Below are 25,841 nucleotides of genomic sequence, written 5' to 3' on the forward strand. Positions count from 1 at the left end.
AACAGTGAAGGTATGTACAGGCTTTTGAGATGACGTCACGGTGTAAGAATGTATATGAATGAACTGACGCGAGAAAATGTGCGTTTTGCAATCGCTGGAAAGGACGTAAAGATCTGATGTGGAAAATGCCTGAAAGCATCAAACGTGCAACCACAATAAAGACGCTAGGGGGCGTCCGAGTGTTTCACGGCTAGACAAATGTGTAGGTCCTCTTGTCTTCATTCACTTCCTCGACTACAATCGCTACTTCCTAGATACGAGAGTGAGCAAGAGGGAAAAACACAGACAAGGGCTCACCGTTTGATTTACTGTTTCGATCAGAGTTGTGTTAAAATTACGTCTTACACGCTTTTAAAGGACAACGCCCCTCTACTGACAAAATCGACAGATTTATCACACGATGTCATCCATGATTACGTAAAAAGGCGCCGCTGGACTTAGTGAATGAGGAACCTTTAAACGGTAAACTTGCTATCTTTGCGTTTTATTGTCAAACCTCTCTTTGTGTTACATATATTCAATTGATTTTATGTTTTTATCTTAAAGGTTAAAAGTATTTATCTAATGGTTGACGTCCTGTTTACTTTCGCCACAGCGCCACGTCACTGGAAGGAGTTGTGGAACCCCGGAACAGAGGCGAACCCTAGACTGACATCAGACTGTGACACGTTTTTGTTGTTGCTGTTTTTTTTTTTTTTTTGACATTTTCCTACCAAGGGGAAGAAGACTTTGCCTGCCTCAAAATGACGGCGTCCAACTGGGGTCTCATCATGAACGTGGTGAACAGTATCGTCGGTGTGAGCGTGCTCACCATGCCTTTCTGTTTCAAACAGGTGAGTCACTTCTTAAGTGCGCGTGCGCGGACGAGGCAGCCATAAACCAAACTAATACTGTGCACGTGCGCGCGTGCGTTTCAAAGACGCCATTTAATGTTTTTCTTCTTTCCTTTTCGTGTATGTTTATGGTTGGCTTTAATTGTTATATAATTCATTATTTATATTAACTGCAAATTTACATATACGTTTATATAAGTCTCACCTTCTGTCCCTGATATGTTGCTCTTCCTCTGACACTGTTGTTTATTTCCGTGGGTGAGATAAGACAAGATACGTTGTTCACAGGAAGCTAGGGATATTGTATTTGCATGAATGCAGGCATACTCTACAAAGCGAGACTATTTCATGGGAAAGCACAAGATCAGTTCCAAAAATCTATGACTTGAAACAAATGGCATATGTATGAAATCCACTGAGTCTCTCCCAATAGTCCAAAGTTATTGTGAACTGTGTAAGTGTGTAAGTGTTGGTTTCAAATAAACAACATTTCCCACACATTAATAATGTAAACAAACAGTTTTTGTAGAAGAAAATGAAGCTCTCTTTTGAATTTAACTACACAAATATCCCGTAGGATATTTACTGCAGTGATTATCTTGTTTCACTTTGCAACAAGTTAATGAAGCTTCTCAATCGTAAAACAATGACATAGCCCAAGGTGCAGGAATTTTTTTTACAGTAGTTCACCAGGAGTCAAATTAAACTGGCGGCCTTCATTAAAAAGGAAAACAACTATGGAGATTCCCCAAAACTACTTAAAAGCACTAACTTAACAACTAGGATAGTTTAAAAAGTTCACTTTGTGAAGAAGTCCATTGAGAATCTTTAATAGAGGTGACTATTTAATGCAACAGTGTACAAAAATAAATGCTGCAATCAATAAAATTTCGTCGAAACTGGATGCAAGCCAATTAAATATTGAAATATCTTAATTTTTCTATCAATATTAAATGTTAGGTGTGCTTAATGGTGCACACCCGCTTATATTTGTCCAAGGATGGACAAACGCTGAGATCAATGGATGCTTTGTTGAACTCAAACATTGTCTTGTCTCGCGTGAGTCCTCGCTGTACGTCTTTGACACATACAAGGCTCGAGTACATACTTGAGTTCCGTATCTGTCGTAGAAATGTAACCACGCTATGAACTAAGGCTCCCCTGTAGCACAATGTCTTAATGATCATTATTTCCTATTCATTTCCTGCCTCATTTCTTCTTACTTGTGTGTGACTCAAAGTAAATGAGTAGAAAGGAAGTTCATTGCGAGACGGAGAAATACAAGAACAAGAATAAATGTAAGGGCCTCTAAAATGTCAGTGGAAATGACATATACATCACTTATATATGACCTGCTTTCAGCAGGTTGATATGCCATATTGGCAGTAATGTATTTTCTATTACTACTGGCCAATATAAATGTCCCCACGGCTCCTTGCTATGTCATTTATTTTACATTTAACTCAAAGTACATTTCAAGATGGATGCACGCATGTCTTGGCGTTGACCTCTCCCCGTTTTTTTTTTTTTTTTTCTCAGTGTGGAATCGTGCTGGGAACGCTCCTTTTGTTCCTTTGCTCCTGGATGACCCACAAGTCATGCATGTTCCTCGTTCACACTGCAAGCAACACAAAACGAAGGACTTACGCTGGTTTGGGTGAGAAATGACACATCTTTGACTTCATTTTTTTAGAGCTAAAAATGTCGTTAAAAACACTACAGTAGAAATGAATCCAATTGTTTCTAAGATTGAAATTTTAGCATTAAATGCTCCCCCAACCAACTCTGTTGGGAAACGTAAAAGTATCCATATCAATGGCATTGAATGAGTGTTTAACATCCCTCTTCTCTCAGTTTCAATTTCTCTTTTGTTCTCACTGTACTGGCAATAAATTTCATAACAACATCAACAAATGTATCTGATAATGTTTATACTTCAGCACAAACAGTGAAACACCACTATGTCCAGTGTGTTATTAGTGCGGCAAAGGTGCTATGTTTTGCATCTAAACAGAAAGCCTATTTTTGGACATGGCCATGTGTTTGCGCACAGATTGTTCACACGCTAACGTCAAATTTATCTTTGCAGCCTTCCACGCTTACGGAAAACCAGGAAAGACTCTGGTTGAAACCAGGTAGGCCTATTTACTAGACATGTTTATGTCTATTATGTATTAATATTGAATGGGAAAAAGTTGCTTTACATGAAGCAAAGTCAACGTTAAAAGTTGAAAAAAAAAAAAACCTAGTCCACAAAATGGTTTTCACATGGCATTTCATCATGTCTTTGCAGTATGATCGGCTTGATGTTGGGTACCTGCATCGCCTTCTATGTGGTCATTGCAGATTTGGGCTCCAACTTTTTTGCCCAGCTCTTAGGTTTACAGGTTTGGTATTTTTAATTACCATCTCAACAAGCAAATGATTTCTTGGCTCTGTAACTAATCTTCATTACTTTTTCAAGGTGACGGGCGGTTTTCGTGTGCTGCTGCTGATCGCCGTGTCGCTTTTCATCGTGCTCCCTTTGAGTCTGCAGAGGAATATGATGTCCTCCATTCAGTCCTTTTCAGCGATGGCGCTCATGTTTTACACTTTCTTCATGTTCACGGTAAGCCAGTTTTTCCTTTCTATGTTTACATAATGACACATTTATATTTGACCTTATCCAAAAATTCGAATATAAAATATATTTTATTGATAAATTCATTTCATATTTTTTGAAGGTGTAGATAAGTGCTCCTTGTTGTATATCTGAATAGTTTTGAAAAGTAATTGATTTTGATTGTTTTCCTCCTCCTCAATATTGCAATTGTAATATTGCAAGCATGGCATACCCATAAAGCAGTAAGTCATGAATCAGATTACAAAATAATGCAAGCAAACTAAATTCAATGTCTTGATTCGTGAAACATTGATATGTAAACATGTGGGCGCTTCTTAAAAACTAAAATTATCCAGTCACTATATATTAAAAAAAATTGCACTGACCAAATGAAGCACCTTTATTTTGCAGCAGCAGCAGTATTCATGATTTAAAAGTGTTATATCCTTGTGATGTTAAATTTAAATTCGATTAATGGTTTAGCTGTAACTTTTAGCCCTAAATTTGTTTTTGTCATTTATTTTATCTATTGTTATTGAAAACCAGGGATGGGAAGTCTGTATCAGTGCTGATACAGGTCTTATTTTATAGTCCACTCTTGTAACCATTTTCAGCATTAAAAAGTTATTATTTTGTTTGTAATTAATTTGAGGACTAAATTATTTTTCATGTACAGTTAACACATTTTGCCACTTGCTATAAACTAAAAATGACATCACATGCTGAAGGCCTGGGTAACGACTAAACACAGCTTAGCTTGTGAATGTCAGATAACCAACAGGTGAGCTGTGAGTTGTTTTTCTTTTTTAATGGCCAATATTTTTGAGGGATCCAGAGTTCAGCATTTTTTTTTCTTCCTGTTGTGACTCATTTGTGTGTTTGTGTACTCACATGTACTCCTACGTCCACAGACTTCTCACTGCAGCTCACACTAACTCCAGTTTGCAACCTGCAATACTTTTGATGATGTGTGCGTGTGTGCTGTTGGTAAAAGCAGGCCCAGCCTGGTCCCTTTTCAAGCCCTGATCCCTCTAACAATCACAAATCTCCTTCTCATCCCTCCCACTGTCCTCTGTTCACACTCTGTGTCCTGTTTTCCTCTCGTGTTGACCCCCTCCCCTTCCGTCACCCCCTTTTTTTTTTAAACTACTCCCCTCTCTCCTGCCATTCTCTCTGCTGCTCATGTTGTAGATAGTGTTGTCGTCCCTGCGCTACGGCATAGTGTCAGGCTCCTGGGTGGAGCGGGTTCACCTATGGCGCTTCAAGGGCGTCATTCAGTGCCTGCCCATTATCGCCACCACCTTCTGCTGTCACCCGTAAGTAAACCATGAGGAGCCACTCACCCCAGGCATATTATGCCATCAGGAGGGCCGTGAAGGAGCCTGAAGTATGGAAATATTTTGCCAGCTTTTCCTAATTTCTCACCTTTTAATTCGGCTTTTCCCTCACATCACGTGTGTGTATGTGCGTGTGTGTGTTTGGATCTAGTGTTGGTAGGCAAGTGAAGTATTTTGAACATTTTAATTAGGTTAAGCAAGCTGGGTATAGGCTGTGCTTTGTCGAATTAACCTTCCACATGCCTTTATCTTTTTTTTTTTTTTTCCAGCGACCATGTTTTTGACTGTCAGGTTTCCTCTTTGCAGCATTGGGTGTCCATGTCCTCATTTCTTCGGGTTCTCTCTTCTCATTCAGTGCATGGGAGCAACCCCCCTTTTTTTTTCCCTTCTTCTCCACCGGTCTTAATTTGGTTGCCGCTGTAACCCCAACTCCCGCCCTCCTTCCCCATAGATGGTGCTGTCTTCATTCAAACACGAGCTGCTCAGTGGCTGGTGGCTAGGGCAGGTCAATGTGGTGCGCTGGGAGGGGGTGTTTCGCTGTCTCCCCATCTGTGGGATGGCCTTCGCCTGTCAGTCGTAAGTACTCCTCTTGCACAGGACCGGACTGTAAATGTCTCACAAGAGCAGTGACTGACACCTAGTAGTCCCTGTAGACCCAACAGTGGATGGCTGGTCACACTTTTCACTGGCTAATTCTGGCAGGGAAATGTTATGGAGATGCTGCATGAATCCCTTGCTTGATTCCCTTAAAGCCACAACTGGGGTTATTTTGACAATGTAGAGTGCAAGAGAATTAGAATTTCACACAGAGGTTCTGAATCTGCTAATGTACAGCGCACAGACTTGACGCTGTAATTGAAGCAAATTTCTCACTATTATATTAGACAGTCTATTCATTGGGGGTTTTACAGTGAGCTTGTCATTCCATTAACTTTTTGTTTTCCTATCCTACCACTTTTAAAATTTAACATCATAAAGAACTGAAGAGTTTTTCTAATTTCACCCATCTGCATGCTCTGTCTTTTTTCTAGTTAAATCCTTGATTTGGGTTTCTCAAAATAATTCAGTTTGAATGCAACACTGGAGATAGTTTTAGTGAGTAGACAGGATCCAAACTATGCGTGTGTGTGTGAGAGTGAGAAAGAAAAAGGTAAGTGACAGCAGGAGGTGACTGTAAGCATGGGACTGAACTGAAGCAAGATTTTATAAAGATTTGATGCTAAAATTCATTATACATGAGTTTTTAAAGAACTGAAAACGTGCAAAGACTGAGAATTATCTGTACTCTGTGGAGATTTGCGATTCAACAATTAATCAGCAAATCAACTACTATTAGAGTAAAATAATAGATAATCATTTTTGGTAAGCGATTAATTTAGAAACCTTGGAAAACTCAAAGAAAGTGCAAATAGGAATTTCAGCCTCAGTAAGTATTTCCAGATTTCTTCAGTCCTTGAAAGCAAACTGGTTACATTAGTTGAAACCATATTGGGGATTCAGTGTGAAAGGAATGTCAAGTAAAACATAGTAAAATAATCATTCTGACTTATACTACATTTCAGAACTTTATTATTAAAGCAGCAAAATCCACTTATTTTTAACCCGCTTATTCTGTCACATGCTGTTGCCCTGAAAATGACATTTCAGTTGCTTAGATCTTTGATAACGACTCATGATTCAGTGCAACTTTGGTCATGGGATGTTTTGTGTTTGGCCATGTGACTTTCACAAGCTGTATTGTTATTGGTCATTACCTAATGGCTGCCCGTTGAGATGGATAAAAGGAGGGAAAATAGAAAAAGTCCAACTTAACAGCCAGCTTGTGGACCTGGGCTCCCAGCTGGCGTGGCCGCTTTAGAGCGCCTTGTTGTCAGCCGTGACTTTTCATGGATTCTTTTGTGTAGGGATGAGAAAGATCCTACATGAATTAGTTTCTATTTTCATGGATTGTTTTCACTGACAGCATTTGACGCAACGGCTTTATTTGAAACGTCTTTCGAGCCTCATATTCGATTTGTCTTAACTATAAAAAATTGCCATGTTTATTAACACTTTGCTGTGGTGATATTTTCTTCACTTTGCACCGGAGGATTTTTTTTAAACCTAATTCGAGAAAACCAACCAAAGTTAACCGTATAGCAGATATGTTCATTAACAAGTGAGGTGCACGCACACTTAAAGGGGAAGGACGTCTACCTCATGTTTGTATCCGCATGTGTCCTGGCGCCAGGTCCCACTAGTGCCGCTGAGTGATATTTGGCAGGATGATGCGTTTGGCCGCCTGTCAGGGCCGAGCGAGGTGGGAGCGCCATTAGATGGCATGCAGCTGAAGCCAAACCACTAATCAACACACTGGACTGCGGCCCTCCTACAGACACACTGATGCATTCACAGACTGATTAAATAGCTCTCAGCGCAATGGCGTTTTATTACACTCATGAAGCATGTTTACTCGCTGTTACATCATTACTGAACTGCCATTATGACAAAATGGGAGCTGGCCTTGTTGCAAATACAGTATATGGACAAAAATAGTTACACTTAGTTTGAGAACTGTCTTTAGTATCTCGCTGTATGTTTTTAATCAAGAGAAGAAACTCAATCCATATTGCTTTAAACTATTGTAAATAAAAAGTCAACCGTTTGCACTGTTGGGTGACCAATTACACACTTTAAGTCCTCACAGTATGCCATTTTATTTAACCTTGGCGTTGAGATTGAATGCTTCGTGAATTAAATTCAGAGTGGACGTACAGGACCGTTCTTGCTCATAAACCTCCAAGTGAAACAGAAAAAGACAGAACAAGAGAGTTAAAGTCATGGTCGTTCAAGCTTTTCATATCCGGTAACATCCAAGAAAGATGGTGTTAATTCTTTTCGATCTCCTTGGAAGTAGCAGTTAAATATCAGTCTATAAATTCAGGGATTAATGTTCCCTTCCACCCCCCCCCCCCCCCCCCCCCCCAAAAAAAATCCCTGCAAAGAAAATTATAAACCAGAAAACAGTCAGAGCCCTTGACTAGTCACCTCCTTCTGTCACACGCATACACACACATTCTCTCAACTGCCATTACTGTCATTTCCATTCACTGCTATTTAAATCTAGCTTTTTATTTCCTTTGCTGCATTTATGTGCTCAAAATATTGCTACTATTAGCATGATTTCCGATGTGTGAACTGTACATTGATGCACCTTGCAAAACTCTTGCAATCTGCCCCTGAAGTGATTAGTTTTTCATGAAAATATAGTAAATCAAGTCATTTTCAAATTCAGTCAAAAGCACCATTATCTAAACATCAGAATTTTAGCATCAACAATATGTATTTTCTATGTAAAAAAAAACTTGAACAGGAAGAGATGGCAAAATCTTTCTTTATAACAATGTTCTATGCACCTCCACTATTTCAACATGGCATCTTAATATTTTATTTGTGAATATGAATTAATCAGCAAAATCCACCCGTTTTCATCCATCCCAGAGGAAGGTCATGTTTCTTATTTCTGTCGACTAAAAAACGACACCACTGTTGTTCAGAGCAGAACAACCAATCATGACTCAGCTTGCACACGTCACGTGACCTAACTCACATGACAGGTGAGCCATGATTGGTTTTTACCTGTGCAAATGCGTTGTCATTTTCAGGCAACGGCTATGATTTAAGCAGCAAAATTCACTCATTTCTATCCATATTTTGGGGGGGGGGGCAGCCATTTTCTCACTTGCTGTCGACTTAAAACAGTTGAAGTTGCTTGGGGGTTTAGGTAACGATCAATCACGGCTCACCTATCTTCTGAGTTTAATCGCGAGTTGAGCCATACTTAACTTCAATTAGCGTATTTTCCTCTCTGCTTCGCCCAATACAGACAGCACATGAATGCAGCAACAATCCCCAGCCTTTTGCTTTTATTAGCCTGATATTTGTATGCAGTCTGTCGCATGCTTGTCTCTCACAGTCAGGTGCTGCCGACGTACGACAGCCTGGACGAGCCGTCCGTCAAACGCATGAGCACCATCTTCACCTCGTCCCTCAACGTCGTCACTGTCTTCTACATCACTGTGAGTGGAGTTGCACCTCCAGCTTGTCATCGCTTCTTAACGCTGTGTTTCAGTGTCCTGCTGTTCATTTTGTCCAATTTTGCATAACTTTCTGTCCTTTAACCATCTTTTCTTCCAGGTGGGCTTCTTCGGTTATGTCAGTTTCACAGAGAACATCGCGGGGAACGTGTTGATGAATTTCCCTTCTAATCTGGTGACGGAGGTGATCCGGGTGGGCTTCATGATGTCCGTGGCCGTTGGCTTCCCGATGATGATCTTACCATGCCGCCAGGCCATTAACACCATGCTCTTTGAGCAGCAGGTGACCTCGAAAGTTCTGTTTCGCTACCACACGCTATAGCGACAAGCTCAATCTATCAATGTATGTTTGCTGTGCTTGATTAGAAACTGCTGAGTCATTCTCAGTGTGTGAACTATGTAAGCACAGTCCTCAAATATAACACGAAAGAAACTCAAGTCGTGACCTCAATTTCAGCCCCCCCCCCCCCCTCCCCTTTATATCCACACGTGAGCTTTGGTACACAAACACAGCTGACTTCAGCACCATGCTTGACAGAGGGAGAGCTAACACAAACAGGTGTCAAACCCAAGGCCCAAGGGCTACGTCTGGCCTTCTATTGCATTGTTATCATTTTATGCGGCAGCCTTAAGTACGGCATAAACAAGAACCTGAGAAACACTGTGAGAAGACCAACTTCAAAATAAACCTCAGTTTACCAAATAATATATGGACACGGATGCCTTTTTGCAATGATGCCGACCGAGTTAGATAATCCTGAAGTTGCGAAATCCAATCTAGTCATAATGAATCAAATTTTTATTGTTTTGTCTTCCTATTGTCTGCTTTATTCTTTGCAGCAAAAAGATGGGACGTTTGCTGCCGGCGGATACATGCCTCCTCTGCGCTTCAAGATGATCACCCTCAGCATCGTGTTTGGCACCATGCTGGGAGGCATTCTCATCCCCAACGGTACAGTCACAGCGTGTGTGCGCGTGCGGCTGCTTGACTGGAGGTCTGGAAAGGTGCACGTGTTTCTTTGTGTGGGCAGAGTCGCTGGGACACTTTAACGACCTGTGTGAATGTGACTTTATGAGTCAGTGACTGTCACACCGGAACGCAGTCCTTAAATCAGGGCTCTAACTTTTATTTCCTTTCAGATGGGTAGACAGAGGGTTAGGGGGGGCTGTTATTCTCGCAGACTTTCATTGGAACAAACACAAGCACGTACACACAAGTGTAATGTTGCTGACTCTGCATCAGGTTGACTGTGTATTCTTCCCACTCACGGCTTCAAAATAGTGGGAAGAGTTGTAACTGTTCGAATGAGTTTTCTTGCATTCATCCTTTTTATGGGGACTGCGTGTTAAAGCTTTGATAGGTTGGCCGCACAAACAAAAACACACTGTGCTCCCCTCTTTGTGTATCTAATCAGACTAATAGACTGAGGAGAAGGGAGGTAAGGACCCTGGGGAGAACAGACACTAAATCTGAGCGAGACAATATGGTGTCCGTCCTCTGGATAAGCGATGATTTTCGGGGTCTGACATGCAGCCAACTCACTCGACAGATCCAGGGGCGGGGGGAGGTGTCTGCGGCTAGAAGCGAGATGCCAGGGATGCGAGCCCAGAGCAAGGGGCTGGGCGGCAGCTGATTATGAATGGCAGTTGAATGGAGCTTCAGATAAGGAGCGTCCATTTGGGGAGCAAGGGACAAATCCCCTTTGCAATTGTGTATTGTGACAAAATCAGGTGACTTTGTGTTTACAACCACTTGGAGTGTCAGAAGCTGATCACTCAACAGTGCACCGCAGCTAATCATGGCAGCTTTTCAATCTTTAATCAGTGGTGGGCGGTGCTGTGGATCAAAACGATTAATTGGTTATCAGAATTATTAATTAGTTGTCGATTAGTCCTTGCACCTCTACGTCAATACTGCTATATAAAAGCTTCCCATAGAAAATGGTCTGGCGCCGTTCAAAATCACTATTGATAAAATAACATGACAAAACATTAAACAATGTAAATGTAATACATTGTACATGTTAGATTTGCAGATTATTGTGTACAGAATGCAACATATCTTTGTAACAAACACGTTATTATGAAGCAAACTTGGTATTTGATTGGTTAGAAGGCCTTGAGCACATAGCATTAACCCACAAAAAATAACATCTACATACAGTGAGTCAAAGCAGCCAAGAGAAACATTACAAAATGGTTGAAATATTAATATAATGTCATGGAACAAATTTTAGAATTTAGTTACTAGGTCATTTTACCTATTTATGTGTTCAATAAACCTTTAAATCATTTTTCCTGAAAGCACTGTGGCACTGTATATTGAACTTGTCTGCTACTTTGTTGTTTTAGTGGAAACCATTTTGGGGCTGACTGGCGCCACCATGGGCAGCCTCATCTGCTTCATATGCCCCGCTCTCATCTACAGGAAGATCCAGAAGAATGGCATTATAGCTCAGGTGCCAGAAGTCATATTTCTGTATGTCATTTCCTTTTTTTTAAGGTCCTCAGCAACTTACAGTGTGTCTCCTGTTTCTCACTGTCTAGCTCGTGCTTTGCGTGGGTCTGGGCATCCTTCTCATCAGCACCTTCACCACTCTATCCATCTCGGCCCAGGGCCCCGGCACCAAAGTCCAAGCTCCTCCACCTCCAGCGCCCGACAAAAGCAACGTCCAACTACCAGACGTCATCAAGCTGCATGGTAAAAAACAAATTGTGACTCTAACGAGTTAACTAACGAGGCTGACATGAATGTCAATAAGGGCAGTGTAAGGACAAAGGGGTTCTACAGTAAAGGTCCAGGAAAAAAAGAAAAGAAATAAAACATTATTTTTCATCCCACGGCCAACAGAATGACTGATAGGGAGACAGGCAGGGCAAGAAGATAAGACTTTGATAGTATCTCTGAGCATCTCTGAGCGTGTGACATTGATGGAGGAAGAGTGATGCCCTTCAGACTCAGGCAATTTTCTCCACACCCCTTTTGTTCATTTCCTCTTGACACCCTTCCCCCACCAACTTCCGTCTTTACCCACCTTCTTCCAATATCTCCCTGGGCACCACAAAGAGGCCTTTAAGCTCCGCCTGTATAAAGGAGACAAGGTAATATTAGTCTGTCAGAAAGAGCAAGTGGAGGTAAGAAAGAAAGGTGAACGTTGATGTGTTCCGTTTCCATATAGTTTCACTTACTCCTTCATGCTATAGTTTTATAAATATCAACTGAAATCTGTCGTTGGTTTACTCTTGCATCCGCCACCTGTTTCCTCTTTGTCGCCTCCATTTCATCTTGGTACAGTTGGTGTAATCTGCATATTGCCCTGTTATTGTTCTTGTCAGCAAGGCCTGCCACCTAGTGGAGGTTTTGGCGTCCATAAGAGCTGCTCAGTGAGCAATGAACGTGCTCATTGAAATAATGAATCAACATTGCATTGAAATCATGACAAAATCATGTCAGGATACATAAACCTTTGAGTATAACTGAATAAACAGAAAATGGCTCTTCTAGGGAACCTTAACATTGTTTAAAAATATACGTACGTCACAGAATAATTCTGCTTCAAATGATCATAGTTTGTATAATTATTATGCAGCTGTTTTATTCAACATATTTTAAGTTGTTCAATAAATAATATCAGTAGTATACTGATCATGTCTTGTTAAATTGCATATTTCAAGCTCTTTTAATACATTTCATGATCAAAGCAGATATATACTACTCAAATCTAAATCCTGAATATGGAATAAATCCCCAAGTAGTGTTTTGGGAAATATTCCGGCCATTTGTGACTTGACAAGAGAAAACAAGTGAAACACACGGCATGTCAAATGTCGTCATAGTAGAATGGTTTTAGCTAGGCTAATTGGCGGCAGCACCTAATTGGAGGCGTAATTAAACACATACTCCCTCGTGGAAATCATGCTACCTTTTATTTTTGTGTACGCAGACAATCTCCCAAACGTGAAACCAGTAGACATAGACCAGCCTGACTTCCCAGCAGTGAAAGAGCCGCAATCTAACAAGAAGCAGCCAGTGGAACCCCTCCAGATTAAAGACCCAGTGGGACTGCCTGAGAGCAAGAAGGAGGAAGAGGTGCAGTTGGACCGCCCCGATGCCGGTAAGGAAACTGAACCAGGGTCAGCAGGAAGGTTCTGCTTCTAAATTGGACCCCGAGGAATCCGACTTGTCTCTTCACGCAGGCGTAGCCGTGCCGGAGGCGGAAGCCCACCGCCACGAACCGCCTATCCCGCACGACGAGGTGCAGATAGACACCCGAAAGAACAATGCAGAGTTAGAGGAGGAAAAGAAAATAGCGGAAGAAGATCGCAAAAGAGGTGTGGAGCCAGGCGGAGGTCCGGATGGCGCCAAAGTAGAAGAGAGTGCGGAAAATGTACTGAAGCCCGCAGTGATGGTTGTGAAGAAAGAGGAAGTGGACCTTGGTGGAGGTGAAGTCCAATCCAATGAGGTGCTTGAGAAGGTGGTGGAGAAAAATCAAGAAGTTGTACGCCTGAAAGAAGTGGAGAAACTAGATGCTGTGAAAGAGCCCGTTGCTGCACATGCCAATGAAGTTTCACTGGAGCAAGCAGAGAAAGTGGATAAAGCTCCTGAGGCTGCAGGGAAATGTGAGTGGTTGCAATGTCGATTAGATATATCGATTATATTCTTGCATGGAAACCCATCAATTCAGCGCATCCTAACTAGGCGTCATAATCGTTTTGACAGGTTACCAGGATTTTAAAAAGTCAAGATTTTTATGAACTGTTAATACCGTCCTGTCACCAGAAATGAGCATTTTATGTCATGTATATTTTTTCATTTATTTTTGAGGGGACGTCTAAACAGGGCACACAATATGATTGGCTGCTTGCAGAGTTGAGTCAACTGCCTCTTTGAAGATATACATATAAACGCCCATCACTTTCCCCCCTCCTTTTTGGCTAACATGAAGGAGAGGTGGTAGGTCTGTTCAAACAAAAAATAAGATGATCGGTAATGGGACGCTGTGACTTGCTAGGAATAATTAAAACAGATGAAGAATGTTACTATTCATGTATACAAACTTAACATGTTACACATCTTAATCATTCGTTGGTCACATATGAAGTTGCCAAATATGGTTGGTCATGTGGGTTGTTTGCATAAAAAAAGGGTGTGTCTAAACACCCCATGGAACCAACGCAGGGTTAACGTTACAAATCTTTAATAATTTGTTTGAAATAGATGAATAAATTTGACTGTGTTCAAAGTAGGTCTGCAAACTACCAATGATCCAATAATCTGTATCTAATAATCTGATTATATTTTCTCGATTGGTGGATGAATCGACTAGAAAAAATATAAAACTTGATGCACTTTACTCCAAAACAAATGTGCCCAGAGGTTTACTGTACGTGTATCAAGATTTGAAGACACTGGTCTGGATGACTAGAAAAATAGCTAGCATGTTGTTTCTAACCCTGATATTTGATGTGGTTATAGTGCCACCTGCTGGCGAAGAAACCCAAGCCGTCGACAGTAAAGATGCTGGAGATGAGAAGATGGACGGTGAGTGGGAAGTTCATATTTAATATGTTTACAACGAATAAATACAGACATCCAATTATGTCGAGAAATGTTTAATTAAGATCACATGCATAATGTAGATCTTTTAAAGGACGTTTTTACAAGCAAGAATGTGAGCTCTGCTTTGCAGTTTAAGCCACTTGCCACTTTTAATCTCACTTTGCTTCTTTTATCATCGCTGTGATCCCTTCTTGTTCATTGCACGCTTTGAAGATAAATGTTGGGGGGGGGGACTGAAGCGAGGCTTTCCAACCATTGCAGGATACATGCTTGGCTTTTTTTGATTTATTCATTTTTTGGGGGCACTTTCACATTCTGTTGTTGACTTCTGCCCCCCCTTCTCTCCTGAATCTTGATCTTTTGCTTCTTTCTCTGCCGGATCACAGTGATAAAAAAGCTGGTCGCAGGTATGATATCCCTCTCGCTTGACCCCTTCTTGGTCAGTTACTAAAATGTCTCAAAATCACCTCATTTATTCATCCATATTCACAGACATATTTATTATTATATAGCATTTTGTGTGATTAACTAATCTCACTTCCACATTTGTCTAACGTAGTTCTTGTTAACTAGTTCTTGTTGTGTTTAGATTTGTGATAGATAATGCACTCATCACTTCTACGTAGAAATGTGTGTACACTCACTGGACACAGCCTTAAACTAATATAATGATAACGATGATAAGGTTGTTATCGTTATGACGTTTAGTATTTGGAAAGTGTCCAGCAAGTGTATAGTCCTGTCCCATTCCCTTCTCGCATTTCGACCTTCAGTCATGCTAACGAAAGATCTCTAAAAATCTCGTTATTATTTGAATGAATCTTGTGTTCTCACTTGTCCCTGTAGAAGGCCAGCTGGACCATGCAGTGCTGCTGCAGGTCATCAAGGAGCAGCAGGAGCAACAGAAGAGACTTCTTGACCAGCAGGAGAAGCTTCTGGCAGTCATAGAAGAGCAACACAAGGAGATCCATCAGAAGCAGCCAGGCGGTATGTGCTGCAGATTTTCAGCTCTATGATGAAAAGCAAAGATTCCACCCAGGCTAAACTCTGTTGCGCTCCGACTTTCAAAGATCTTCAGTGGAGATGTAGCACTGCCACATTTTCCCTTTACGCCAATTCAGAATTTCCAATCAGCCAGCCTTTTTCGTGCCATTTTGTGGCACCCTGGGGAACATAAGAACGAGAACAAAAAACATGATGGGGAAATTTTTCGGCAAATATCTCAAGTTGGGTTTTGTGTGTTTGATCTGTGCCACTCTGCAGTCAATGCTGACAATGCACTGGATAACAGGAAAGTAGTAATGTCAAGACAGCATTCGCCAACTGATATTTTATGACTGAGACAGCAGGAGCTAAGTTAAACTGGGGTTGTTAGTTGAAGTCTTTGTTGGAGATTTTCTTTTTTTTTTTTGGAGCAATCACAATGTTTTTTAAAAAAGCAAACTCAAACTAATTAAATCAGGGCTTTAGGTAGATCAGTCATTCATACCATCACTGTTATTAATTCATTTTTAATTTTTGGACAGAGTTTTTTTTTCCATAAATAACTCACATTTGAATATGTTGTATCGATTATGTGTGTTACAATATAGACTATTGATTTAATTATTGAGCCTTATCTCAGCAAATAATGACCGTGTACTGTTGCGTATGTAGCATTTCAACTGTATCATCAAATGTTCTGCTTCTCCAGACGTCCAGGAGCACGCAGAAGAAGCGGACGGAGGAGCAGCAAAGCCCCGAGACTCGGGCCCGGCCTCAGATGTGCAGCAGCCCGAAGAGCCAGCGGTCGTCGGGGCTCCGCAAGTAGCTGTTGGCGAGCCTCGCGTGGTGGTTCCCAATCCGGCTAAAGCTGAGGACAAAGGACCAGAGGTAGCCAAAGTAGCTCCTCCGGCGCCTTACAAAGAGAACAACCCAGTTGAGTCCCATCAGGAGAGTGAGCTGGGGGCGAGAGGAGTGCCTCTAATGAGGAAAAAACCTGAGGTCCACCTGCCAGTAGCTCAAAATGAACAAATTGCTCAAGTGAAAGATGAGGAACACAAGCTCGATGATGAAAAAGAAAAGCTGCAGAACCAGGCTCAGGCCGAACTGGAACAGCTTGAAAGGGAGGAAAGGGAAAAGGCGGCGTTGGAGAATAAAAGAGCGGAAAGAGAAAAATTAGAGAAAGAACAGCTGGAGAGGGAGGCAAAAGAAAAGTTGGCCAGAGAGCAGGAAAGACTTGAGAGGGAGAATATCGAGAAAGAAGTGCAGGCCCGGGTGGAAAAGGAACGACTGGAGAGAGAAAGGAGAGAAAAGCTGGAAAAAGAGAAGGCGCTAAAGGAGAAATTAGCGGAGGAGAAGGCCGCCGAAGAGAGACGGCAGCAAGAGATTGAAAAAGCAGACAAGGCTTTGGCGGATAAAAAAGAAAAGGAGGCGCAGGAGCGCTTAGAAGCCCAAAACGCCGCACAGGGGGCCCGCGGAGAAGACGGCGAGGCTTTGAAGAAAGGAGGACGAGACCTCAAAGAGGAAGTTGCCGCTCGGGCGGACTCGGGAGAGCGCGGCCAAGGCGGGCCGGCCAAAGCCCAAGATGGCCCCGGGGGCTCCCGCGAGAACGCCAGGGACGAGGGAGATACGGATCTAAGGCGGAGACGCAGGGCCGTGGGACGCGGCCGAGACGCGGAGTCTCCGGAGGGCCCGGAGGTGCCCAGGGCCATGCACGGGCTGGAGCCCCTGCTGGAATTGGGGGGGCCCGACTTGCACGTTGCCCTGGAGGAGAAGCTGCTCGCGGGGGCTATGGTGCACTCGCGGCAGATTAAGCAAACCTCAGAGGACAACCAGTTGAAATAACACGCATCGCTCACACTTTTTTTGTTGTTGTTGTTCTAAACATCCACTACATGTATACAGGACAGTTGTTGCCTTAGATTTGCTTGTCTTCAGAATTGTTACAAAGAAATACAGTGGTGCCCTGAGATGTGAGTTTAGTTCTGACCACTAACCTCTCTTATTTCAAAACTACCCATAAGGAAATAGACATTTATAATAATGACCTTATAAAACATAGACAACAACAAAATAATTTTTTTTATCCATTTTTAATTGGTACGATTTTTTTTTTGAACATACAAAATATATGCCTTTAAGTATTATTTTCTCCGTCTACATTTGTTAATGCACTGATTTTGTTCAATTAAAAGTTGCTGAAAGGGCTGTCATTTAGATGCTATCCGTTAGCTCGCCGTATTGCCTCGTTAGCTTTAAGCTATTGTTTTAAATACATGTGATGTTCAACTTTTTTTTTTTTAGTTAAAAAACTTGATTTGAAAAATTGTTTACTATTTACAAAACTGCTGCTTTGACTCACAAGTCAAAGCAAGAAAAGATCACGAAAACGAAAGTTTGGTAAATCATATCTCAAGGCACCATTGTAGTAAGATTCACAAAATGGATGAACCTAAAATGCACTGTGAACTTTACAGCAACACCAGTTGTGAATTTTGCCGTCCTCGTTATTGTCAGACTGTAATTTGCGTAGAATAATAAAAGTCCTTATTAACTCATTCAATGCCAGGACTGACCATAACCTATTATAAAAAAATATATATATATATATTTGTGGTTGAGTGTGACTAAGTTAAGGAGCAAAGAGTTTGTACATAGTAACTTATGGGGCAGATTTGTGATTATTAAATCGTTTAAATGTACATAAAACTATGCAAACAGATTCCATTAAGGACGGATCATGTCTAATTAATATCCTGACTCACTTTATATTTGTCATTTAACCATAGAGCAGCCCCCCATTCAATTTGAGATGTAAATACTGTAAATCTTGATGTGACGTTAATGTCTGTACTTTTTGAGTCTTTGTTCAACATAATGCTGGAACTGCCTGTTATAATATAGGTGAAAACTTTAATGAAGCTTGTTCATCCACGACTGAAGATTCTCTATTTTTCTTTGAATTTTGTGCCTTGTTGTAATTCATGTGCAGCACCGTTCACTTCAGGTATTTTTGCTGCAGAATTACAATGAAATATTGAACAAGTATCCGTATTGTATCTAAAAAAAAAAGTGGGAAACAATTTGTCAGCACATGCGTCGCTTTTGTACAGAGGTATTTTCCGACTATTTTTCTATTTGCAATGTTTTTATGTGTATTCAGATAATAAAGGCTTCATCACAATGGTCTGAGTTGTCTGAGGTTTATTGAGATTGTTTTAGAAAAGTTGTTGAGTTAATAAATAGCATTGGTTAAGCTGTCCTTTTTGAGTGTAACCCATTCAGTGTATTTCCAGTCGAACATGTGATTTTTGCAACATTGTTTATGACGATCATCGCAAATTGCGTCCTCGAATCCAAATAGGGATGTTCCATTCATCTGGAGGATTTCTTGGCCTGTAACAAAAGACAAGCTGTCAATGAGAATGACCTGCATAACAATGTCCGACTGTTATTACTTACAGCATTTGCAAAGCATGTCTTCAGGGCTGCAAATTCTTTAGCACAATGATCTTTCTTCAATTCTTCTCTGCTTGTTGTGGTAGCTGCCACACACTTCCCATAAACTGTTGCCTTGAATTACAAATAAAGATAGACAACGCAAAACCATACGTTTGTGTAAGATATACTCAACAGCAGATTCGAGCAGTGGTATTATAACAGAGTAAAATGCTTAGTCACTTCAAAAAAGGCACTCGTGAGTAGAAAAAATACATGGTTTGAAAGTGACGTCATCCAACCTGCATATAAATAAATGTAGCCAAGAATAACATGCAAATAAGTGGGACTTTTCATGCTTACCTCTTCAGAACATTGTGCAAAGAATTCAGAAAAGCGTTTCAGTTTTTCTCGGTTTCGATGCCAAACATTTGACCCAGACATCCTGCTATGTAAGGTTCTAATTGCAATTGCTTTATAAGAACCCCGGGTTCTAGAAAGTTTGCTAACTCCTCATTTTTTTCAATGTGTCAAACATTTCTTTCAAATGTTTAGAAACAGAAAAATACACAATGGAGGGTAACATGAAGTGACTACATGGACGGCGCCATTGAGTTGTTTCCGTAACTCAAAAAAGCGTCAGAATATTCCGAATTGTGATTCGCTTGTTGTTTCGTCAATCAAGTGACGTTGCGGTTTGATGTTTGATGATTGGTTGCTTTAGCTTCTTAGGCGGTTCAAAACAGCCAGTTTTTTTAGTCACTTTGCTTTCAAGTCAACTTGTCAGAATGTTTTAATAAAGTGAACACATTATTAAGTAATAATAATAAAATAAGAAAAATACAGGACAAACGAGACTGGACTTTATGTTATTTCTGATTTGCTCGTTCGCTCGTCCGCTAAAAGGCAGTGCCAATTTCGCGGGTAGCAATTGGTTACTTTATTTTGCTCATCAGCCAATCGAATTTCGTTCTGTCCTTTGATTGGCTAGCTGTCACATCAAGCCCCGCCTCCGCCGTGGTCTACTGAAAAAATGAGTAACCCGCAACTAGGATTGCTAAATCATGGCAACATTCATGGAGCGGTTCGCTTTCCTCCAGAAAGTAAGTGGCACTTGTTTTAATTATTAGTATTTAAATAACACACGACCTTAATAAACTACGGCTCATTTTGGCATTTTGTCAACGTGTCACATCAGCTATGTGATAGTGCTATCATTAGCTTGCTAGCAACATAGCCTGCTAGCTAAAACTGACTTTTAATTGTTGTCATTTTTACGCATCCTTTCATGTTGTCAGTGTACTGAGGGAACACCGCAAGAATTTGACGCAACCCCGACGTGTGTTTCTGTACAAAAAAAAAAAATCTAATTTCTTACTTATTACTGAAGGTGCCGACTCTGATGAAGGCAACAGCAGATGATGAGAGCCCCTGCCCTGGCTATCTTTTCCAAGAAATTGGAAGTATCCTTTTAGGCTTCCTGTTATGTACTCCTTATTTGTTGCAGGAATTTAAAACTCATCAGGAATATGCATGTTGTTTGAATCCCTTAACATTCTTTCCTTTGCAGAGATCTCCCATGAGTCTTTGGCAAGTGATCAGTGTTTGTTAGAGTACCTTCTCGAGAGGCTTCAAGTCGAATCCTGCCACGTCAAACTCAAGGTGAGTCAGTTTTTAAAGTTCATTTTTCGATGCATGGTGACAGGCATAATAATTGATTCAAGATGGAAAGAGATGCAATCTTGCGTTTCAGGTGCTGAAGATCTTTGTTCATCTGTGTGGCCACGGCTCCAAACATTTCCTCACTGAACTCAGGAGGAATTCCACCTTCATTCAGCAAGCATCTGGTTGGGCATTTTGGTGAACCCTCTACGGCCGCTGTAACCTGAATCGTCACCATTGATTTATTTTTTTTTTTTTGGTATTATTATTCATTTAGTTTACAGCGGGCCTCCCGATCCTATCCATGGCACAGCTTTGTATCAGAAAGTGAGAAACACGGCACAGGTAAGAAAATGGAATCTATTTCAACACTTCAACGACATAAAAAAAAAATGTCTGTTTGCAGGAAGTTGCACGGCTGCTTTTCACCGATGCATTTTATGTAAAAAGTGGTGTGCTGCCATTAAACACAGCACCCTCAACAATGGGTGAGTGTATTTTTCAGTACTTTTTAATTAGTGTTTTCTCGTTTGAAACTAGAAAATTCCATAAAAAAATCACTTTAATTTGTCAGTTAATGAATAATGTATGCCTTTGTTGTACAAATAAATGATCTTAAAATTTGTGTATTTGCGACGTAAAGCACTTTGTGAAAAGAACTGTACAAATTAAGTATGCTATTTAATTGCATTGTTTTCTTCAAACTACACAATTCCAATTCACATGTTAAAAGTTCCAATAAGCAACATGGACTTTTGAAGACAGACTCATTTAAGTCATTTAAAAGGCTTTTTAAAGTTTTTGAAGGGGTGATATTTCACTAATGAGTAGTGAATGTGACCCGCACTTAAAAAAAAAACAAAACAAAACAGTACCAATACTCCTAATCTTTATGTTTTTATAATCCCAACATGTTGACCATCATACTTCCACCATCACTACTTCGAAAATTAGCATAATCATTTTCAAATGCATCTAAGTGTGCTCTTTTTGAGTACAGTTCATTTCTCTCTCCTCAGGTATGGGCTCAGCAGCCTCGCACAGGGCCAGAATGCAAGGCTTTGGGTACAATCCCGGAAAGCAGGGGACAAGTGAGTCTCCTGCACAAGTCACATCTTCTCCTAGGCATCGTTTTGCTTCATTTTCCTTTATCTCTTGTGTTTTGTTATTTTTTTCAACAGGCAACGACTCTTTACTGGATAAAATCCAGAAAGCTGCAGAAGTGGTGGCCAGTGCCGTACTTCCTCCTACGGAACACCAGGGCATCCGTCTCCACGACAACCACTACCGGGCTGTCTTGGCGCCATCTGCACCAATAGAAGTGGCTGTACCAGCATGTGCCTACAATCTGCCTGATCGCAGACTTAAAAGTAACTTCTGCAGTACGCATATTTACTTAAACATTAAATGATTAAACCTTATACAGTAACTGTACCGTTGTCCCTTCCCATCCCTTTGTAGTCTCACGGAGAGCCACGGTTCAATTAGCGGCGCCGGAAGTCTAATTGAAGTGAAGCCTGTAGATGACCAAACATGAATAACAATCAGAGTTTACACTCGAAATTCCAATTTATTACAAAAGAAATCGAAGTAGGAGATTTACAACTCTCCTTTGAAGCCTCTTTCCTCCTCTCCCTTGCGTCTATCTACAGTAACAGAGTGTTTGTTTTATGATTGAGACCACCACTCCTCTTTTGGACTACCTAATAAGCAGGAGTTGGGGCTTGAGTAGATTACAACTCCTGCCCTCATAGGTTGATAGTTGCATTGGGAACGTGTCTTGTAGGAGTGCCCATCTCTCTCCTGAAAGCATGTATGAGTGTACAAGACAAGTGATTGGCTCTCGGCACGACCATCCCGGTTTTTCTCTTATCACAGGGGGGTTCCGGTCCCTATTAACCGTGAAAAATGAGGGATTACGTTGACTAAATCATCAAAATGAGGTGTTTCATAAGCTATTTTTCATTACAGGATCGAACCAACGGTGTCCAGGGAAAGTGGGAGGCGGCTGGGAAGAAACAGATAGCGGCAACAACTCCTGCCACAACTCATCTCAAGACATCTCCACAAATAGCAGGGCCTCTGCCGGTAGCAAGTCGGGATGCACCGGGAGCCAATCAGGAGCCAGCAGAGAAAGCAGCGGGGACCTGTCGGAGCGGTGAGTGGAGATGTGCATTTCCGGTTTGAAATCATAGGTTGAAATCCTGGGTTGTTAAGCCAGTTTTCAATTTTTAGTCAGGCATTGTCTTTGAAGAATTGATTACATGCTAAATCGCAAATGTTTTTCAGAGTTTTTAGAGCTACCCGGTGAAGTCCTAGTGTGCTCAGTCGAGGACAACCTGGCCTTTCTAATAATGTCTTGGGTTTGGGTGGGATGCAGTTACATTTACTGTCTGGCTGAGACAAAATGGACACAACAGTGAACACATATGAATAGACAGGGTCTCTTCATTGTGATTAGATTGTTTTTCAAAATAGTTTGACCGTACTGCGCACTACTCACAAAAACATTGTGATATTTATTGAGTAAAATTTCTGGTTGAATTCTAAAATGTGCTAAAAGGTGAATTTATTTGACTGTCTCATCTTTTGATGACACAGTTGCAAATCACTGAGCTTTTTGTTTTATTGCCTACCTTATTATTTGCTCAATTATGCATTGTAGTCTGCACGGGGAAGTGAACAGAATAAGACTTTCTTTGTGTGGTATTACTTTGTATATGACAATAAAACTCTTGAATCTCTTGTTTGATTCTTTGTCGGTTAGGGTGGAAGCTTTGCAGTTGGGGGACTGCGGCCAGGAGATGGCGCTCACTAACAAGCTGATGGAAGGCTCTAGAGTCTTTCTGTCCCATGAGGAGAGTCAGTATTTTATCAAAGAGTAAGTACACAACTTCAGCTCATTTTAGAGGTTCCACTAATGTGTATTTTTTGGGCTACACTGTGTGTAGAGTGTATGTTTTTGTTGACATTAATGTCTTGACAGGTGCTCTACTCTTAACTGCGAGGTTGTGGTGGAATTGCTCTCCAGCAGGCTGCAAGATCCTTCCAACACTGTTAACATGGTAATACCCACTCAAGTGTGACGTGAAAAACATTGGCAAACAAAAAGTTTTCTCTTTCTTGGCGGGGAAATATAATTGAGAAGCACTGGACGAGACAGACTTTAAAAATGCACAAATTTATGTCACTAATAACAATATCTTTAGCTGAATTATTGTACTTTGTGTTAAGCAGGCAGCTGTCAACTGTTCAGTCGTATTGCCAATAACTCATTCACTGCCAGCAAAGTTAAAATACGTCTCTATGGGAGCGAATGGGTTAATAATCACTGAAAATCCTATATCCCTTTTCACCTCCAGAGGGCATTGTGCGCCGTAGCCTGCCTCATGACTGCCGACCTTCTGTCTCTTGAGCAAATTTTCGGAGCAACGCACCGCAGGCTCCGGCAGCTCAGTGAGGGTCCTCCAGGACCCGTGGCCAATAAAGCCACAAAGGTGCAAAAGCCACTAAAGAGCTTTAAATGTTCCTAACTGATAAACCAGCAGGGGATAACGTGACTTTGCCCCCCCCCCCCCCCTTTATCTGCTTCTTCCAGATCATGAGGCAGTTGAAGGCTCTAATGGGCGGAGTTCACCATGCTGCCAAAATGGATCCAGCCAGCAGCAGTCAAGTCAACCAGCATCTTACAGGTTCTTCAGAACCCACACTCTCTTCTCACCACGATCACATCCGTCATTCATCCTCGTCATTCAGTCAGGACGACTGTGAGAAACTTCCCCATACTGAGCAACAATCGCTCCCGACTGACAACAACGAGTGTATTCAGCCTTATGCGGGCAGACTATCTTTGTTCAGCGGTATGAAGCTGGTGAACAGAGCCAGGCCTCTGTGCCAGACCACCACGCCCCAAACGGACCCTGACACTTTACAGGACTTTCAAAACATCAACCCAACTGACTCATTAGCTCCCGTTGCGACTGACTCCCGCCAACAATCGTCCGCCTTCTCCTTTCTCAACTCGTGACCTTTAGATGCTTTGCACCTTTCAAGAATATCGTTGAGTATTTGTTTGGAGAGGTGGAAAAAATGTCTCGCGTTAATCCAGGACTAGGAAAGGTGTTTACATTTAATAGATGTTTTTTGTTCGATTATTAACAATAAATGAACTATTTGATGAGATGAACAGTCCAAAAACCACTACACTATTTTATGAGTCCTAAAATATATATTGCTTCAAAAAGTGGCAAAATTAAAGCAATAAATATGAACTCTGTCCCTGTAAATTTGCTCTAACTTTAATATATATATATATATATATATATATATATATATATATATATATATATATATATATATATATAATTTTTGATTTATTGTATTTGAAGTCCTGTAATATTTATTGTTTAAAGAAGTGACAAAATTAAAGCAAGAAATTCATGTACACTAATATTTATTGTTTTTTTTAATGTGTCAAAACTAAATGCAATAAATATGGCTTTTGATATTTATTGCTTTAATTTTGTCACTTTTTTCCCCTCTAAAATTGTCTTGATTTTTTTAAATGGTCATTTATCTCATCAAATAGTTGATTTATTGTAGATAATAGAACAGAACATACCTGTCCAATTTTAATATTTCTTTACTAAATGATTATTTCGTTATCCAATTGTTGATTCTTTTTTCAAGTGTGACCCTTGACCACAAAAAAATGTGCCCGCTCCTGATAGAATGCAATTAATTTGTTCAGATTTTTCACCGTTCTCACGGAAAGTTGATCACATCCAAACGTGATTGTTGGACTCATCTTTTGGACTTTCTGTCTTACTCTGTTCTTCGGATACAGTATAGCTTCTTGAGTTGTTCTATCTCAGGATTCATTTTAGGCAACGTAAACAACCTCCACAGCACTTTGTGAACCGCCAACTTGCACTTTGGTTTGCACTAAAATAGATTTTCTGCTTTGAGTTGTCTTCCAAGTGTTTGCTATTATATTAACGCAAACAAAATATTGTGACGTGACTTTTATTTAGAGCTTGTCAAGTAACGCAAGTGGTGCTAGGGTGCATGTCTACAATTTTAAAATTGTGTCGCAGGAAAGCAACGGTTTAGCGGAGCAATTAAAGTGACATTATGGAGTCGGTATGTGGCGCAGAATATTTGCAACAATGGCTGCCGTTTAAACAAATAAAATCGAATCAACCTTGCTGGCTTGATTTTGTAAATCGCTTGCGTTTACCGTCATGACGAATACAATACGCGCTGCTCAATGGTTCCCAAATTATTGGATAATTTGTGAAGATCTGTAAAAATCTGCAATTTACCTTTCCTAGGAAGTAAATTGGAGAAAAA

The 25,841-nt window shown here is 40.8% G+C and overlaps 3 protein-coding genes across 6 annotated transcripts; 2 read left to right on the top strand and 1 right to left on the bottom strand.

Annotated features, from left to right (window-relative positions):
- Positions 1-245: 245 nt before the first annotated feature.
- On the top strand, positions 246-18,573 carry slc38a10 (solute carrier family 38 member 10). 3 transcript variants are annotated; one of them, XM_088439422.1, is made up of 18 exons: positions 246-462; positions 596-833; positions 2,373-2,490; positions 2,923-2,968; positions 3,127-3,220; positions 3,298-3,441; positions 4,627-4,751; positions 8,728-8,830; positions 8,949-9,131; positions 9,689-9,800; positions 11,201-11,307; positions 11,396-11,549; positions 12,793-12,963; positions 13,046-13,468; positions 14,325-14,390; positions 14,795-14,815; positions 15,255-15,395; positions 16,102-18,573. In XM_088439422.1, exons 2-18 carry the CDS (start codon positions 744-746, stop codon positions 17,232-17,234), a joined length of 3,231 nt encoding a protein of 1,076 aa, XP_088295548.1. In that variant the 5' UTR covers positions 246-462; positions 596-743; the 3' UTR covers positions 17,235-18,573. The 3 variants fall into 3 exon arrangements, with proteins under 3 accessions (XP_088295548.1, XP_088295549.1, XP_088295550.1); XM_088439423.1 differs by lacking the exon at positions 4,627-4,751 and adding an exon at positions 5,224-5,348; XM_088439424.1 differs by lacking the exon at positions 14,795-14,815.
- A 3-nt stretch (positions 18,574-18,576) lies between these two features.
- Positions 18,577-19,444, bottom strand: ndufaf8 (NADH:ubiquinone oxidoreductase complex assembly factor 8). Its single transcript, XM_088439425.1, has 3 exons — positions 19,191-19,444; positions 18,852-18,962; positions 18,577-18,785 (listed from the first exon to the last, which is right to left on the bottom strand). The coding sequence occupies exons 1-3, from the start codon at positions 19,269-19,271 to the stop codon at positions 18,765-18,767; spliced, it is 213 nt and encodes a 70-aa protein (XP_088295551.1). The 5' UTR covers positions 19,272-19,444; the 3' UTR covers positions 18,577-18,764.
- A 380-nt stretch (positions 19,445-19,824) lies between these two features.
- Positions 19,825-25,696, top strand: tepsin (TEPSIN adaptor related protein complex 4 accessory protein). Of its 2 annotated transcripts, none has more exons than XM_088439131.1 (13): positions 19,825-19,930; positions 20,218-20,290; positions 20,398-20,489; positions 20,581-20,674; positions 20,767-20,834; positions 20,896-20,977; positions 21,509-21,580; positions 21,671-21,871; positions 22,461-22,647; positions 23,257-23,370; positions 23,476-23,554; positions 23,852-23,986; positions 24,088-25,696. In XM_088439131.1, the coding sequence occupies exons 1-13, from the start codon at positions 19,892-19,894 to the stop codon at positions 24,514-24,516; spliced, it is 1,665 nt and encodes a 554-aa protein (XP_088295257.1). In that variant the 5' UTR covers positions 19,825-19,891; the 3' UTR covers positions 24,517-25,696. The 2 variants fall into 2 exon arrangements, with proteins under 2 accessions (XP_088295257.1, XP_088295258.1); XM_088439132.1 differs by having other exon boundaries at positions 21,671-21,859.
- The last annotated feature ends 145 nt before the right edge of the window (positions 25,697-25,841 follow it).

The sequence above is a fragment of the Hippichthys cyanospilos genome, chromosome 17, assembly GCF_059441005.1.
Source record: "Hippichthys cyanospilos isolate Australia breed blue-spotted pipefish chromosome 17, RoL_Hcya_1.0, whole genome shotgun sequence".
Classification (NCBI taxonomy): Eukaryota; Metazoa; Chordata; class Actinopteri; order Syngnathiformes; family Syngnathidae; genus Hippichthys; species Hippichthys cyanospilos.